Source organism: Ipomoea triloba, chromosome 9 (assembly GCF_003576645.1).
Source record: "Ipomoea triloba cultivar NCNSP0323 chromosome 9, ASM357664v1".
Taxonomy (NCBI): domain Eukaryota; kingdom Viridiplantae; phylum Streptophyta; class Magnoliopsida; order Solanales; family Convolvulaceae; genus Ipomoea; species Ipomoea triloba.
The window spans coordinates 19,894,506-19,909,008 of NC_044924.1; the positions used below are offsets into that span (position 1 = coordinate 19,894,506).

The 14,503-nt window shown below is 36.3% G+C and overlaps 3 protein-coding genes across 3 annotated transcripts; 1 reads left to right on the forward strand and 2 right to left on the reverse strand.

Moving 5' to 3' along the window:
• The first annotated feature begins 257 nt into the window (after nucleotides 1-257).
• On the forward strand, nucleotides 258-3,121 carry LOC116031034. Its single transcript, XM_031273464.1, has 3 exons — nucleotides 258-611; nucleotides 2,022-2,150; nucleotides 2,836-3,121. The coding sequence occupies exons 1-3, from the start codon at nucleotides 303-305 to the stop codon at nucleotides 2,992-2,994; spliced, it is 597 nt and encodes a 198-aa protein (XP_031129324.1). The 5' UTR covers nucleotides 258-302; the 3' UTR covers nucleotides 2,995-3,121.
• Nucleotides 3,122-3,247: 126 nt separating this feature from the next.
• LOC116031033 lies at nucleotides 3,248-6,638 on the reverse strand. Its single transcript, XM_031273463.1, has 9 exons — nucleotides 6,463-6,638; nucleotides 6,263-6,343; nucleotides 5,246-5,335; nucleotides 4,945-5,111; nucleotides 4,404-4,473; nucleotides 4,124-4,203; nucleotides 3,946-4,008; nucleotides 3,751-3,827; nucleotides 3,248-3,598 (listed from the first exon to the last, which is right to left on the reverse strand). The coding sequence occupies exons 1-9, from the start codon at nucleotides 6,538-6,540 to the stop codon at nucleotides 3,498-3,500; spliced, it is 807 nt and encodes a 268-aa protein (XP_031129323.1). The 5' UTR covers nucleotides 6,541-6,638; the 3' UTR covers nucleotides 3,248-3,497.
• A 4,995-nt stretch (nucleotides 6,639-11,633) lies between these two features.
• Nucleotides 11,634-12,416, reverse strand: LOC116029693 (zinc finger BED domain-containing protein RICESLEEPER 4-like). Its single transcript, XM_031271737.1, has one exon. It carries the CDS (start codon nucleotides 12,414-12,416, stop codon nucleotides 11,634-11,636), a length of 783 nt encoding a protein of 260 aa, XP_031127597.1.
• Nucleotides 12,417-14,503: the final 2,087 nt, after the last annotated feature.

The following is a 14,503-nucleotide window of genomic DNA, read 5'->3' on the forward strand; positions in this document are numbered from 1 at the left end:
TATATATATATATATATATATATATATATGCAGTTATCATATTATTATCTGTAGTTATTATGTTATATGTCTCTAGTTAAATGTTATGTGACTTCAATTTATTTATATGCATATAAACAAGTATTTTAAAAAAAATATGCATATAAACTATTAAATGCAGGTACAAAATATATCAAACATAAAATTTTTAGACCAAAATTAAATACAAAATGAATCCCTATAATAATTGGGTTTTCGTATTAAAGGCTAAAAATACACCGGCATGCACGTTATAACAAACAACTGCTCAACTGGAAAAAGCTATGGCTAATTTAGCAATCATCTGCTTCTTGCTTCTTACTGCTACTGGTACAGGCCGAAATTGCCGTCTTGCCGAGGGAGCACAGCGAAGGATCCACATTTCCGACGATCTCGACGACGTCGTCGATGACGAGGAAGACGAGGCCTGGAGAGAATGGGGCAAGAAGAAAACCACTCGACCCGAATTCGACCCGCCGCCCAAGGATTTCAGCGATATGGATCCCTCTCAGATGCAAGCTGAAATGATGAAGCGCCAGTTCGGACCCGTTTTTGGCTTCGCCAAGCTCCGACTCGGCACCCGTCGGACTCCGGTATCCTTCTCAACTACAACGGAGTAGTGTAATTAATTTGGTGATTACTGTTTATTCTTTGGTAATTTTCTATGGAATTACTTGTTTTTGCCAATAAATATATAGAATTCATAAACGATACTGCAAATTATTATTAGTGCAAACTAAATAAAGATACTTCGTAAGAAACAAGCTAATTTGATAAGGAAATCTGGAAATCTTGATGGGGTTAATAAATTAAGATTTGAAATTTCTAGTTTTTACCAGGAAATGGTGAATTAGCAATTTAGGGTTTAGGCTTTCTAATTTTCAGCTCCATAGAATAGAAATAAGGAAAAAGTGTCAAATAGGCCACTGAACTTATCGCTTTTGTGCAATTAGGCCATTGAACTTAAAATGTGTGCAATTCAACCATCAAACAAGCAAAATTTGTGCAATTGGGCCATTTTTACAAAAAATTTCTTGTAAAATCCAATTATATTACTAACATATATGTATTAAGAGTGACATTTTCTTCTACCATACTAGTTGAAAGTCAATATTGAAATGTTTTTAATTCAAATTGAATTAAAAATTTTTGTAAAAATGATCCAATTGCACAAATTTTGCTTGTTTGATGGTTGAATTGCACACTTTTTAAGTTTAATGGCCCAATTGCACAAAAACAACAAGTTCAGTGGCCTATTTGACACTTTTTCCTAGAAATAATTATCAGCATTGAGCTCAGGACTCAGGAGTTCAAACTTTTACTCCGTAATATTTATAGTTTTTACAGTGCCGTATATGGCACTTTACTATGTCCTCAAAAAGAAAATAATTAGCAGTGCATAGTTATACGGTTTATACCTCCTTCATTGATGAAAAAAGAATTAGAGAAAGGGTTACAACAGTTTTAAGTAGGGAGTTTACTGTTCTGAGCCAGCAATAAACCATACTGCACAGTAGAAAAATCTTTATTTATTATGAAAAAATTGCAATTTTGTTTCTCCAGTTATATTTGTGGCCAACTGGGACTAAAATTGTATGTAGAATTGAAGCATGTGCTCCATCTCAATTAAAGCATAAGCTGATAGTTGGGTTGCACATTTATGTTTATATATTATATATGCTCCCCTCATGTGTGGGGCATGGGGTTGGCTCTAATATTAAATTGAATCATATGTTCTATCTCAACTAAAATTCTAAGCTGATAGTTGAGTTGCACATTTATGTTTATATATTATATATATGCTCAACTACTCAACATGTACCACTAGTATAGTTGAAAGACCAAAAATGTATTTTTCCATTTTTTATTTATTTCTTTTTCTTCTAAATATTTGCATCTATCCGTGTTTTCTTGGTGGGTTTGTGATGGGAGGAACTCAAGTCTATTCGTGAAAAGGAAGTTAGTTGTGTAGATTTCATTGTGTGCATTCACATTGCTACCAGGAAATGGTTTCTGAAATTGCAATGAAATGGACCAAACTTGCAAGGACTGGGGCAATTGATGCAAAGTTTATGGCCGTTGATGTGAGCACCATCATGTTCACTATGGAAAGAGGTCAAGACACTCTAGAGGTAAATGCCTATTTCAATCTTCAAAGAGCTTAAAATGTGTTATGCAATCATGCCTTTACTGATTATGCTTATTGATAATTCACTGAAGACATACACTAGCGACCTACAGTATATTGATTGTTTCTTTGCTAACAATATATCTGTTAGGATCAAACGCTTATCACTACGCCAAAAGCTATAGCTAGTAGCGAAGGCGCAACTTTATTTCTTTATACCGCCACACATTTTCGAGAGCCAACTAGCCAGGGTGTTAGACTTGACCCTTTACCGAATTACCAGCCTCCACCCAATAATCTCCCTAACCACATGGTGTTGAATTTAGCCCTTACCAGCCTCTGCCCAACAATATCGTATCGTATCCATTCATGCCTTCTGCTTAGTTAGAAACACCGTAACTTGTAACTTTCATTCTTCATTAGAATCTGGTGTCTTCATTACCCTGATATAGTGATATGGATGTCATGGTTGTGTGCTTTTTTAGTCTTGTATATATTTCGCATTGGGATTTATGTGTTGTGTTGTGTGTAACTATGTATATTCATTTCACAACATAGATGATAAATATGTATAGTTCTTGTTGCTTCACTTGCCTAGGATTTAATACTGATGAAATATCAGATGATTCAGAACTGATAGGCTGTGTTAGTAATTTAGAATAAACACTCATTGCTTCATCCTCCTGCAGTTGAAGGAGTTCTTATTGAGCCAACCAGAAGCATATGAAATCAAAATAGGAGACCAACTTTTTCGAAGACCCGGGGATCCTCCATTCGAAGAAGCATTTGAGAAACACAAAAATGATCCTACACAAACAAAAGCAGAAGACCCACACAAAGAGCTGTAATAACAAGAAACTGTCCCTTCTTCATTTGGACTTGCCTTCTATTTTCACTCTTACAATATAGTACAAACTTATACAGATAAAGATCCCACATGTTCATATTTGAGTTACAGAACAGTGTTTTTCATTACTATGAATCCATTTCATAATAGTGATTGTATGCCTAAAAGTTGCATTATTTCAACTTTCCAGAATGAAAAATGAGGCTGTGAAGTTGTAACCATTTACAAGTTCATGTAAAGCACTACAAGAAGAATTTCCAAATGAAATTTTCTTCTACTTGGCATTAATGTCGGGTCTCATTAGATACACTGATACAATATGGAACCAAAAAAATTATGCAGTGATAAACAATTGTCCTAGACTTCTACTCCATGTAGAAGCAAATAATAACAACAATAATCTATTCAAGGGATGTAGGCGTACCTCAACATCACTTATTCAGAGCAATGCAATTGTCATAACAAGTATACTTCTAGCTGTAATAATATAGTAAAAATTGATGATCATTTCAACTTCTTGCTAAAATCAGAGAGCTCAAGAATGCGAATTCTAGCAATGTTTGCAGCTTCCTCTCTCTCCTCTGGCGTGTTGTAACCCCAATCACCTGTTGAATTAATAGGCATCAAAACCAAACCGAAATCCAAAAGCAATAAGCACTGAAATAGAGGGATTGGCTAAATAGGGCATGAGAAGAATAGCTATTACAGTGGTGACATAAGGAAGAATAGAGGATACACAATTGAAGTTGAGTATTACCTAGATACAAGTTCCATCCATTTAATTCGGGTTCTTTAATCACATTCTTCAGGGTTGCAAGTCGATCTTCCACAAAACTGATACAAGTTTTGTAAGATTGTCACGAGATTAGAAGCTTGTGGTAATCAAATAAAATGTCGAACTGGAGAAAATGAACAGAATACCCTAATCTCTGTAAGTATTCAAAAATCTTACTGGAGGGTAAGACCCTGGTGTTCTGGCATTTCTTGAAGCTGTTTTAGCACTTTTGTTTTCGGTCTGATGAAAAGATCATACAGATCAGTTATTAAGAGGCTATATTTAACCAAAACCAATGCTAATAAAGTTATTGTACCCAACAGGAACGACAATTTTTTTTTTTGACTAAACTCACCCTGTACCAAGACCATAGATCCTTTCAGGTGGAATAGTTACTCCAGCAAGCTCCCGAAGTAATGCGTCTGCGAAGCGGCTCTGAATTGGAAATGCAGAAATATGATGACAGAAAACTTGAAGGTAAGATGTAATCATTATATTAAGACAGGAAGCTTGTCAAGCCCATATCTATTCATCTATATGGAAAGATCACAATATAAGATTTCAAATGTCCACATCCATTATGTGTACTAAACAGAAAATCCTGGATTTAACTTTTCTTTCACGTTTAAACAAACCTGTTTTGTGGTCACAATGTACACCTTTGAGCTTGCAAACTTCAGCGCATCAGCGACTCCAGGATAAAACCTGCAGAAGAAGCAGTTGCTATTAAGATTTCTTTGGGTATAAAAGCAAGAAGATTTGAAGTTCTTAATAATAACAAGAAAGAACTACTTAATTCTTGTTAACAATGTATATCGTGTGTTTCTATCTCTAAACTTGAAGGAACACTATATGTAGCACATAAATAACATTAGAAGGAAATCATAGTAATGAAGTAAAATTTACTCCAAAATAAACATGTTAGGGTGCATGAACAATTATTTTGCTAAGACAATCATAATGTGATCTCTCTTATGAAGAAGCTCTTGATGCCACCAAAGTGGACCGAACAGGGCCAAACCACACTAAAAGACTAAATCCAATCAATTATCTAGTCTAATCCATGACCTTATAAACCCATATCTCTCTTATTTTTTTCAATGTGGGACTCTTAACAATGCAAATTGAGCTATGCAGTTTGATGCCATCTACTTAGGCACTGCAAAGAAGACTTGCCTGTTTGCACCAATCCAAGTAGACAAATCATTGTCCATCCACTCATCCCTGACCTTACCAAAAAGATCAATTAACGCATCTCTGTTTTCATTCCATTCTTCCACTATTACAGGTTTTATCTTCATCCAGTTTTCAAGTATCTCATCAACTGTGAGTCCCTCTGCAACCTTGCACATTTAACAACAAACATCAGGCCAAGCATTATCAAGAAAAACCATAAAAGATGACAGTGTCCAATTAGGATATCATTACTGTATCATCACATCTAATCAATAATTTCATAGTTTGTCTCTATACCGACCGAAGACTTGCGAATGGAAGAAAGTCTCATTTCCAAAAGCAGCCTCACTAGCAATAAATTTTCATAGCCGGTTTCTACCACTGGCCTGACCTGAAACAAATTTCAAGTTCAATTCTGTGTAAACTATAAAGTTCAGACAAAAACACATCAAGTTTCCAATTCAAAAAAGGCAGTAGCTAGTAGCAACCATCAAGTATCTGTGAAATAGTACCATAACAGCTTAAGGGAGGCCAGAATAAGAAGTGCATACTTATTCTTGATCAAAAGCAAAACCAAGATCCTTTGCATTTTGAAAAATTCCAGAGCCAAGATATACGTACCATCAGGAAATAAATAAGTCCATGTAAATAGAAAATGTGTGATTGTTTGCTATTTTATTAGTTATATAATTCCAACCTTCACGGTCAACTTGACATCTCGGTCTTTTTGCCATTTTTGTAAGTGATGACTATAGGGAGTGTATAAGCAGCAGTTGCAGACATGGTAAGTCACAATGAAGAGAGTTGCCTTAATAATTGATCACCAAATTACATGCTATATGAATGCCGAAAAAGAAGCAAACTACATATTAAACGAGATAAACTACTTATATGGCAGATCCCTGACAACTTAACACAGAGAAGAAAGTAATGCCGATTTGCAATCTACAGCTCCTTAGCTTAAGAAGACTCTGGAGCAATATAACCATTATTAAAATTAAAGCACAGTCCTTCAAAACTATAAAACATGTGTATTCTTAAATAGCATAGCTACGCTGCTACGGAACCTTCCATGGTTTCACCAAATGTAAATTACCTAAGGAAATGAAAATCCAACCAATGACCAATCTGCAGTCCTACATTGCCCAGAAACTGCAGAAACTTGACAATGAGCCCCAGGATAGATTAAGAATGTAAAGGACTTCCTAGCTTCAACATTAACTTGGTGCTACAAATTTAGTTTCTTTCATCTTCCTAGAATGCAAAACATAATAATTAATTTTAGGTTCTTCAGAATGTTAAGTAAAAACTAACTTACAGTGTACATCTGATCAACAATCCAATCTTCCAATGCAGAACCCACAGTCTGGAAAAGACTGGGCCATCTCACTTTAGCAGCCTACATTAAGCAGCCACGGTAAAAAAATCAAAGTCAATTAAATAAAAGCATAAGCTTTCCTATCAAAAGGGTATCACCGGATGAGAAAGATAATGGCAAAATAGCTACTTTTATATAACCTTAACAGCAGATAGAGAGCTTTCTCCGCAGCTGTCACAGAGAACCCCATCAAAATCCAGAGCATACAAATCCCCCATCTCTCTGTGTTTCTGTGTATGTGGCTCTGGAGACCGGGAAGGTGATAGATTTCTTTGGGTTATCTTGTCAGCCTCGGTAGAATTGACTTTTGGTGGATTTCTAGTCCAAATTGCAAAATTTAGGGCTGAAATACTAATTTAGTACTTCCTTCGTCCCATTTAAGTGTTTGGGTTCGATTAACAAGTTTTTTTTTTTTTTTTTTTTTTTTTAGTACTATCCACTTTGTTACAATTTAGGGGTGTAAATGAGCTGAGCGGTTCAAAGCTTGGCTTGAGTTTGATTAAATACGAGCTCGAGCCGCCGAGCTCGAGCTCTAATGTCTTAGGTTCGTGGCTCGTTGAGCCGCTCACGAGCCCCACACACACACATATAAAATTATATTTATTTTTAATTGAAAAATGAATTTAAAATCAAACAGGTTAAATTTGAGCTCAAAATCGAGTTATTCCTAATCTCGAGCCGCCTCCCTATGTTTACACCCCTAGTTACAATGTAGTATCTGTTTATAGTTACTTTCTCAATCCACAAAGAGCCAATGTTGCCTTCACTAAGGCTCGAACCCACCTCCTCTTAGGTGGGTGTGCAACCGGGTGCCACTAGAGCATTGACTAAAGTTATTTATAATTTAATTTTTCATAATATTAAGTTTAGAATTAGTATGTAAAGTTTATATATTAGAAACTACATTAAAAGTATTATTAAACACATAAAATTAAATTTAAAAATCATAAGAAAATGCTAATAGAAATATAAGTAAATAAGAAAGAATTGGTTTAACCAATGAATAATAAGTATGACAGATAAAATAGGATAGAAGAAGTACATATGTTATTAATTCGTGTTTTTTGTTTTAACCTTTACTTGTAAATTTTAATGTTGCTTATATGTTTAGACTATTTTACCTCTAAAATAGTGTCTACAAAATTGAGTTTTATTTTCACATAATCATATTTAATTTGTAACTTAGAATTTTATTGGTGGTGGTGGATTGGGGAACAAAGAGAAGTGCTAGAACGTACAATACCCAAATTACATTGAATTATGAAAAGTTTTTTGGTTAAGTTAAAGAGCTTCATGTCATCTTTCTTAATTGTACGTCTTATGACAAGTTTTGTTTGTCCTTGTTCTTGGTGACAAGTGTTGTGTTTCCTCTTTATTTTTGGTGATCTATATCTGTTTTGATTTTTATGTTGTTCATTCTCTGATCTGTCTGTTTTTCCTTATCGTCTCTTCTGGTTGGTTGGGGTTTCTTTTTGGCTTGAAGCACTAAATCAACCATGCACGAAAAGCAAAAGGTCTGGAAGCTGCCTACTGATGATAATGACGGGTTGGTGTTTGAGGAAACAAAACTACAATGGACTGTAGGCTAATGTGGTTGGCAAATTAAAGTTATGACAGAAAAGCCAGTCAATTTCAATTTCTTTATTTAAAGAAACAATGTTAATTGGCAGTTTGGCAGTTGGGAAGGGCTCTCTTCTAATATGTTCTTATTTCAATTTTTCCATGAGTATGATCGAAAAAGAGTGATGGAGGAAGGCCCCTAGGCCCTAGGCTTATGAATAGAGTCAACTAGTTCTTAAACATCTCAATATGGAGGAATCTCCCTTTGACGTACTGCTCACTTCAACAAACTTTTGGGTTCAATTCAAATACATTGTCTTCTTATTGAATTGGTTTCTCTTTCGAAAAGATTGCAGCGACCATTGGAACTTTTTTAGGAGACTATAAATATGTGGATAAGACCAACTTTGGAAACCTTTTCTGCGTATTAGGGTCACGATTGATATCACTAAGCCGCTCAACCAGAGAATGAAAATCAGGAAAGCGGGTGGAGAGTGGGTTTGGTTAGAGTTCAAATATGAAAGATTACTCACGTTTTGTTTTATATGTGGATGGGATCATTAGTCACTCGGACAAATTCTGTAAGAAAATCTTCCAAGGTGTTGGTTCGAATGGTGAGAAGACGTATAGGTCGTCGCTTAGGGCGGCGAGTCACCGTGACCTTCCTAAAATCCTAGTCGTAAAATCACTGGTTCCTCGTACAGGTCTCACAAGTCACAATGATGAAATATGGATGGAGAGCGTGGAGGTCAGAAATGTCAGGGCATAGTATGAGAATATGGTTCTGTAGAGTACAAATGATACATAGAGGTCACAGACAAATACCACGTCATTTGTGGTAAAGTAGGAGGACAAATTATTGTGTGGACTATGGTCCACATAACTGTGTGGAGCATGAATATAATGTACATTATTTTTGTACTGAAAGTACATTATTTCATAATATATATTTAAAATAATGTACTTTATGTACAAAAATAATGTACTTTTAGTATATTAAAAATTTACTTTTTTTTATGGTCCATGCAATAATGATTGAAACTAGGAGCAGTTGGGCTTAAATTATGATGGGATGTCTAAAGATGGGCCGATTTTGGTGGACCAAAATCACAAAAGGATGGAAGGAAAAACAACCAATCGTTATATCGTGGACCACGGTGCACATAGCAATGTGCACCCTGGTCCATAAAGACGTCGTTTCGATATTAGTGGACGCGGATGCGAATAACTCCAGGAAATTTATTATCTATAATACACAAAATCATTATCTAGAATTAGGGCTGTGCAGCAGACAGTTCGGTTCGGTTCGGTCGGACCGCAGGCTTCTCCGATCGGTTTTCGGATTGGCATTCGTCATATCCCATCCGAAAATATTTGGCACTATACCCTATCGGTTTTTTGTAATTTCGGATTGGTTCGGTTCGGTCGGTTATCCGACCTGAATTCGGTTAAAGAATATATGCAAAAAAACAAGTGAAAAACAATTAAAAACTTTACGAAGTACCAAGGGTAAGCATTAAGACAAAAAAACCTAAGTATTAACTGATTGTCTGATTCTAAGTTAGAAGTTATAACTACAAATTATTACTTATTACAGACCAAAAGAGAAATTTGCAAAACTCATAAGTACTTTGATACTTATTACAGACTAAAAGAGAGTAGAATAGATCATAGATGATACTTTGAAATTTGAATCTTTGAACAATACACTGAATACAACAACAAGTTAGTGCACAGCCCTAGCCCCTAATTCCTTAACTTATATCCACAAAGCTGAAAGTTCTACTCTTCTTCCTGTAAATTGTTACAACTTACAAGTTAGTGAAAACTGAAAAGTGAAAACTGAAAACAATTACAACACAATTGTACAATTAATACTTGGAAGTTGGAATTTTGGCTCAGTAAGCATTGTTTCCTATCAATTTTGAATTAAGGGCAAATTGCTTCAATAAATATAGAGCAACATGCCAACTTAATCCTTCTTTTCAGATTATAGGTGGAAGCTTCATCATTGCCATTTGCCACATAAACTGATAAAAGGGACAAACAGAATAGAGTAACAGAGTTAAATAAGGCAGCAACTTACAAAAAGTTACCAAGCCTTACACTCTTACAGTTACAGAGTACCATACTTACAGTGGACCAATGCAATCAAGGATTCAAGCCAGCAACTAATAACACATAGTTACCATGGCCTCAAAAAATACCAACTGAGATTAGATATTAGAATGCAATTGAGTAAATTGACAATTAATTAGAGTGGAGACACAAGTAATGATAAAGAATAACATTACAGGAATTGTAGCCAGTGTAGGACCAAAATTCCTTCCACTTCCACCATCAACTAACTCTGCAAAATAAGAAATGTAAATTATTAAATGCAAAATATGGATATAAAACTGTAAAACAACTAAATGAAATGAAGTGTACAACAATTACCTTTTTCAAACCTCTCCAGTTCTTCAAGATTTTCCTCAATACATAGAGGAGTATTGGGCAGTCTAAGTCAATCCTGGGCACACACCAAAGCTTCCACAATTTTTGGAGTTAATGAACTCCTAAAAGGATCCAATACTCTCCCAGATGTACTGAAGGCAGACTCAGAGACAACAGTTGAGATTGGAATAGCTAGGACATCCCTAGCAAGCTTAGAAAGGATGAGAAACCTCTCAGCATTTATCTTCCACCATCTCAGAATATCAAAGGAGTTTTCCTCCTCAACTATTGCCTCACTCAAGTAGATATCCAGTTCAGTTTTTTTTCGTACTCCCAGATTCCAATCTTTGTTTTTTAATTTGGGACTTGAGTAAATGCTGTGGCCTTCCAACAGACACAGAACTGACAGAACTCACAGAAGAAGCACTACCAACAGCAGCAGACACAGAAGAAGCAGGAACAGAAGAAGAGGCAGGAACAGAATAATCATCAAATAACTCATTCAAACCAGCAAGCACTTTATCATAGTATGGTTTACCTTTCTCCTCACCATACATATGATTAATTTGAGTAGGCATATACTCTAATTTATCCCTGGGGTCTAGAATGTTTGCAAAGAAAATCATAAGATTCATCTTGTCTATATCACCCCAATACTTCTCAAATTTTTCTTTCATATTTCTCCCCATTAAGCTCACTTCCCCACCAGCTTCCACCATTCCATTTAAAATACAATACAAATCAGAAATCTCACTGAAAAATGTGTTAGCTGTCACATATAAAGATCCAGAAATTCTGATTGTCATATCATAAAAACATTTCAACAACTCCACCAAACTGTCCACAGACTCCCAGTCCATAAAATTAGGCACAGAATCACCCAAGTCAGATTTGAAAGAACTATCAGACTGCTTCACAAGATTCAAAGACTTTTTGATAAGTCAAAGCAGATTGTAACATCAAATATGTAGAGTTCCATCTGGTTGGAACATCTAGACACAAAGAAGACCTTTGCTCAATTCCTAACAAATCAGCCAAGTCCCTGAACTTCTTTAGCCTAGCAGGTGAATCCTAACATATCTAACAACCTCCCTAACTTTTTTCACAGAACTATCACACTCCTTCAAGCCATCTTGAACAACCAAGTTAAGGATATGGGCAATGCATCTCATGTGAATATACTTAGCCTTCACAGTTGATGTACCCCAAGACACTATTTTTTTCTTAAGAAACCCCATAGCAGTGTCATTAGACGAGACATTATCCACAGTAATACTAAAAACATTCCTAAGCCCCCACTCCAGCAAACATGTTTCTAGGGCTTTTGCAAGATACTCCCCTTTGTGAGAGGTAACAGGGACAAGGCTATGATTTTTTTATGCAGCTTCCACTCTGAATCAATGAAATGGGCAGTCACAACCATGTAGTTAATCCTTTGGATTGATGTCCAAGAATCAGTGGTAATGCTAACCCTATGACTGGTTTCACTTAAAAAGGACTTCAATTTCAGTCTCTCCTCTTCATAGACCACTAGGATGTCCCTACTTATAGTCCATCTAGATGGAACTATAAACCTAGGGCATGCAACAGCAATGAACATCCTGAAACCTAAACCCTCAACAAATCTAAAAGGCAGTTCATCTATGATTATCATTTTAACCAAGGCCCTCCTAATTAAGTATTGGTTAAATACCCAGGCCCCAATTTCTCCCACAGCAGTTTCAGATGAATCAGAGGTATTAACTGCTTGAAAGGTTAAAAGGGACTGCCTAGTATCCTTGGAGTGAGGGTTTTTCAAACAGCTTAGCATATGGGCTATTAAGGAAGATGTACCATGTTTCTTGGACTCACACTTGTACACTTTTGCACAATAAACACACCTTACTTGTATAGTAATATTGTTACTGTCTTTTATTCTCACAAAATGATCCCATACTCTGGATCTGGAATCAACCTCTTTCCTCTTCTTCCCAGAAACTGCAGCAGGAGGTTGCTCATTATGTTGATTATTACCTTCAACAGTTTGGGCTTCCACCACTGTAGGTTCCACAATTGAAGAATTGGGTGGTTGACTACCAGGAGTACTGATATTATCCATCTAAAATATGGCTAAGTATCAGTACAGACAGTATTGGGATAGAATCACAAAGAATAATGGACAGAGCCAGAGTGACAGACAGTCACTCAGTGTCTCAGTCAGCTATACAAGTACACATAAAGTTCTAGAATCAGACACATTTTGTGTCATCATTTTCCAAGAACATAATTATTTTATTAGGAAATTTATTGAGAATACATTTAAGGGCATACATCCATAAACTTGACTAGAGTCTAGACTCTAGAGTACTAGACAAAGAAATCCAGATTCAGGGTTTTAATTTTCAAATTTCAATTTCAGATTGGGAGACTGTAATACTAATATACAACAATTGTTTCCCAATTCCTAGTCCATCATTATCAGGATTTCTATAAAATGGGCTTCCACTTGACCACCAGTATATGATAACTGATAAGTTATCAAACTAGGGTTTGTAAATTGTTAAAATTCCAAAGCAAAAAAACAGGCAAATAGTCAGTGCTTCGACCATAATATCACAAAATCGCTAAGAAATCTATTTTGTTAAACTAGGGTTTGAAAGAAACATGAAACGAGTCAGTGCTCCCACCAGAATATCACAGATTCACAGAATATCACAAAATCGCTAACAAGTATGTAATGAGTCTGTGCTCCCACCAGAAATCCAGAATATATCACAAAATATCACATAATCGCTAACAAATCAAACTATCAAAGTTATTAAACTAGGGTTTGAATACCTACTTCCTTTCTCACAAATACCCCGGAGAACAAGGGCTTCTAGCACAGATATCACCAGATGAAACAACCGAACGGTCTCCAACAGGCACCAGTAGGGTGTCAGGCTTCCACCAGTCGAACTCGAACAGAACCAAGTCACCAACGGCCACCGGGTGGAACTGTGGAAGTCACCAACGGAGAACGAGAGAACTCAGAGTCTCAGAGTCTCAAACTCTTAGAGAAGTCGAGAATGAGAACAGAGAGGGATCGCGATTTGCGACTGAGGTCTGAGAGAGTGAGAGAAGTCTCAGAGAAATGAGAGAAATCAGAGAGGTCTGAAAACCCTAGGATGAGTCGCGACTGCGCAAATGAGGAGGTACAGTAGTCTCAATCCTTATCTAAGGATATATATACTACAACACCGTAGTCTCAATCCTTATCTAAGGATATATATACTACAACACCAAACTCTCAATCCTTATCTAAGGATATATATACTACAACACCAAACGACGTCGTATAATACATAGCATATTATACTACAACACCAAACGACGTCGTATAATACATAGCATATCTAACCCTAGTTTTGATCGGATATTCGGACGGGTCGGTTGCAATTTTGGACCATCTAACCCGCAGCCACTTAACCGACGTCGTTTCACTCCCTCGGTTCGGTTTTTATTGGTTGGGTTCAGCCCGGTTCGGCAGTTGCTTTTCGGCCGGCGGTTCGGTCGGGTTCGTCGGTTTTTTCGGGTTCTGCAAAGATCTATCTAGAATACACAGAATGTTTGCCTAGAATACACAGAATGTTTGCCCAGAATATTGACACAAAATACACAAAACTCATCTTCATAACATTCGAATGCACAAACACATCACATCCTGTGTTAATAACATGAATACACATAATATTGACACAAAATACACAGAACTCATCCTCCTAAACATTTGAATGCACAAGCACATCACAACATGTGTTACTAACATGAATACACAGAACAGTTGCCTAGAATACACAGAATGATTTCCTGGAATACATAGAACGATTACATAGAATACACAGAATATTAACATAAATACACAGACCGGCCGAAACGGGAAACGTGATTTCCAAAAAAAAGAGACGGTTAGTTTACAATGCTCAAAACGACGTCATTTACGTACGTGGTGCACAGTATAATTTGCCAAAAACAACGGTCGTTATACCGTGGACCAGGGTGCACAATGCATTGTGCACCCCATAAGGAGATGAGTTTTGTGTATTCTAGGCAGTTGTTCTGTGTATTCTAGGCAATCATTCTGTGTATTATAGGCAACCGTTCTGTGTATTCATGTTAGTAACACATGCTGTGATGTGTTTGTGCATTCGAATGTTATGATACATG

Bases quoted from the DNA above. Each gene is read 5' to 3' on its own strand.
- LOC116031034 (XM_031273464.1), top strand. From the start codon at position 303: ATGGCTAATTTAGCAATCATCTGCTTCTTGCTTCTTACTGCTACTGGT. The intron at 612-2,021 runs GTATCCTTCTCA...CATTGCTACCAG, and splicing joins TCGGCACCCGTCGGACTCCG to GAAATGGTTTCTGAAATTGC. The intron at 2,151-2,835 runs GTAAATGCCTAT...ATCCTCCTGCAG, and splicing joins GAGGTCAAGACACTCTAGAG to TTGAAGGAGTTCTTATTGAG.
- LOC116031033 (XM_031273463.1), bottom strand. From the start codon at position 6,540: ATGGGGGATTTGTATGCTCTGGATTTTGATGGGGTTCTCTGTGACAGC. The intron at 4,009-4,123 runs GTGAGTTTAGTC...TCTTTTCATCAG, and splicing joins ATCTATGGTCTTGGTACAGG to ACCGAAAACAAAAGTGCTAA. The intron at 3,599-3,750 runs GTAATACTCAAC...TTAATTCAACAG, and splicing joins TGGATGGAACTTGTATCTAG to GTGATTGGGGTTACAACACG.
- LOC116029693 (XM_031271737.1), bottom strand. From the start codon at position 12,416: ATGGATAATATCAGTACTCCTGGTAGTCAACCACCCAATTCTTCAATT.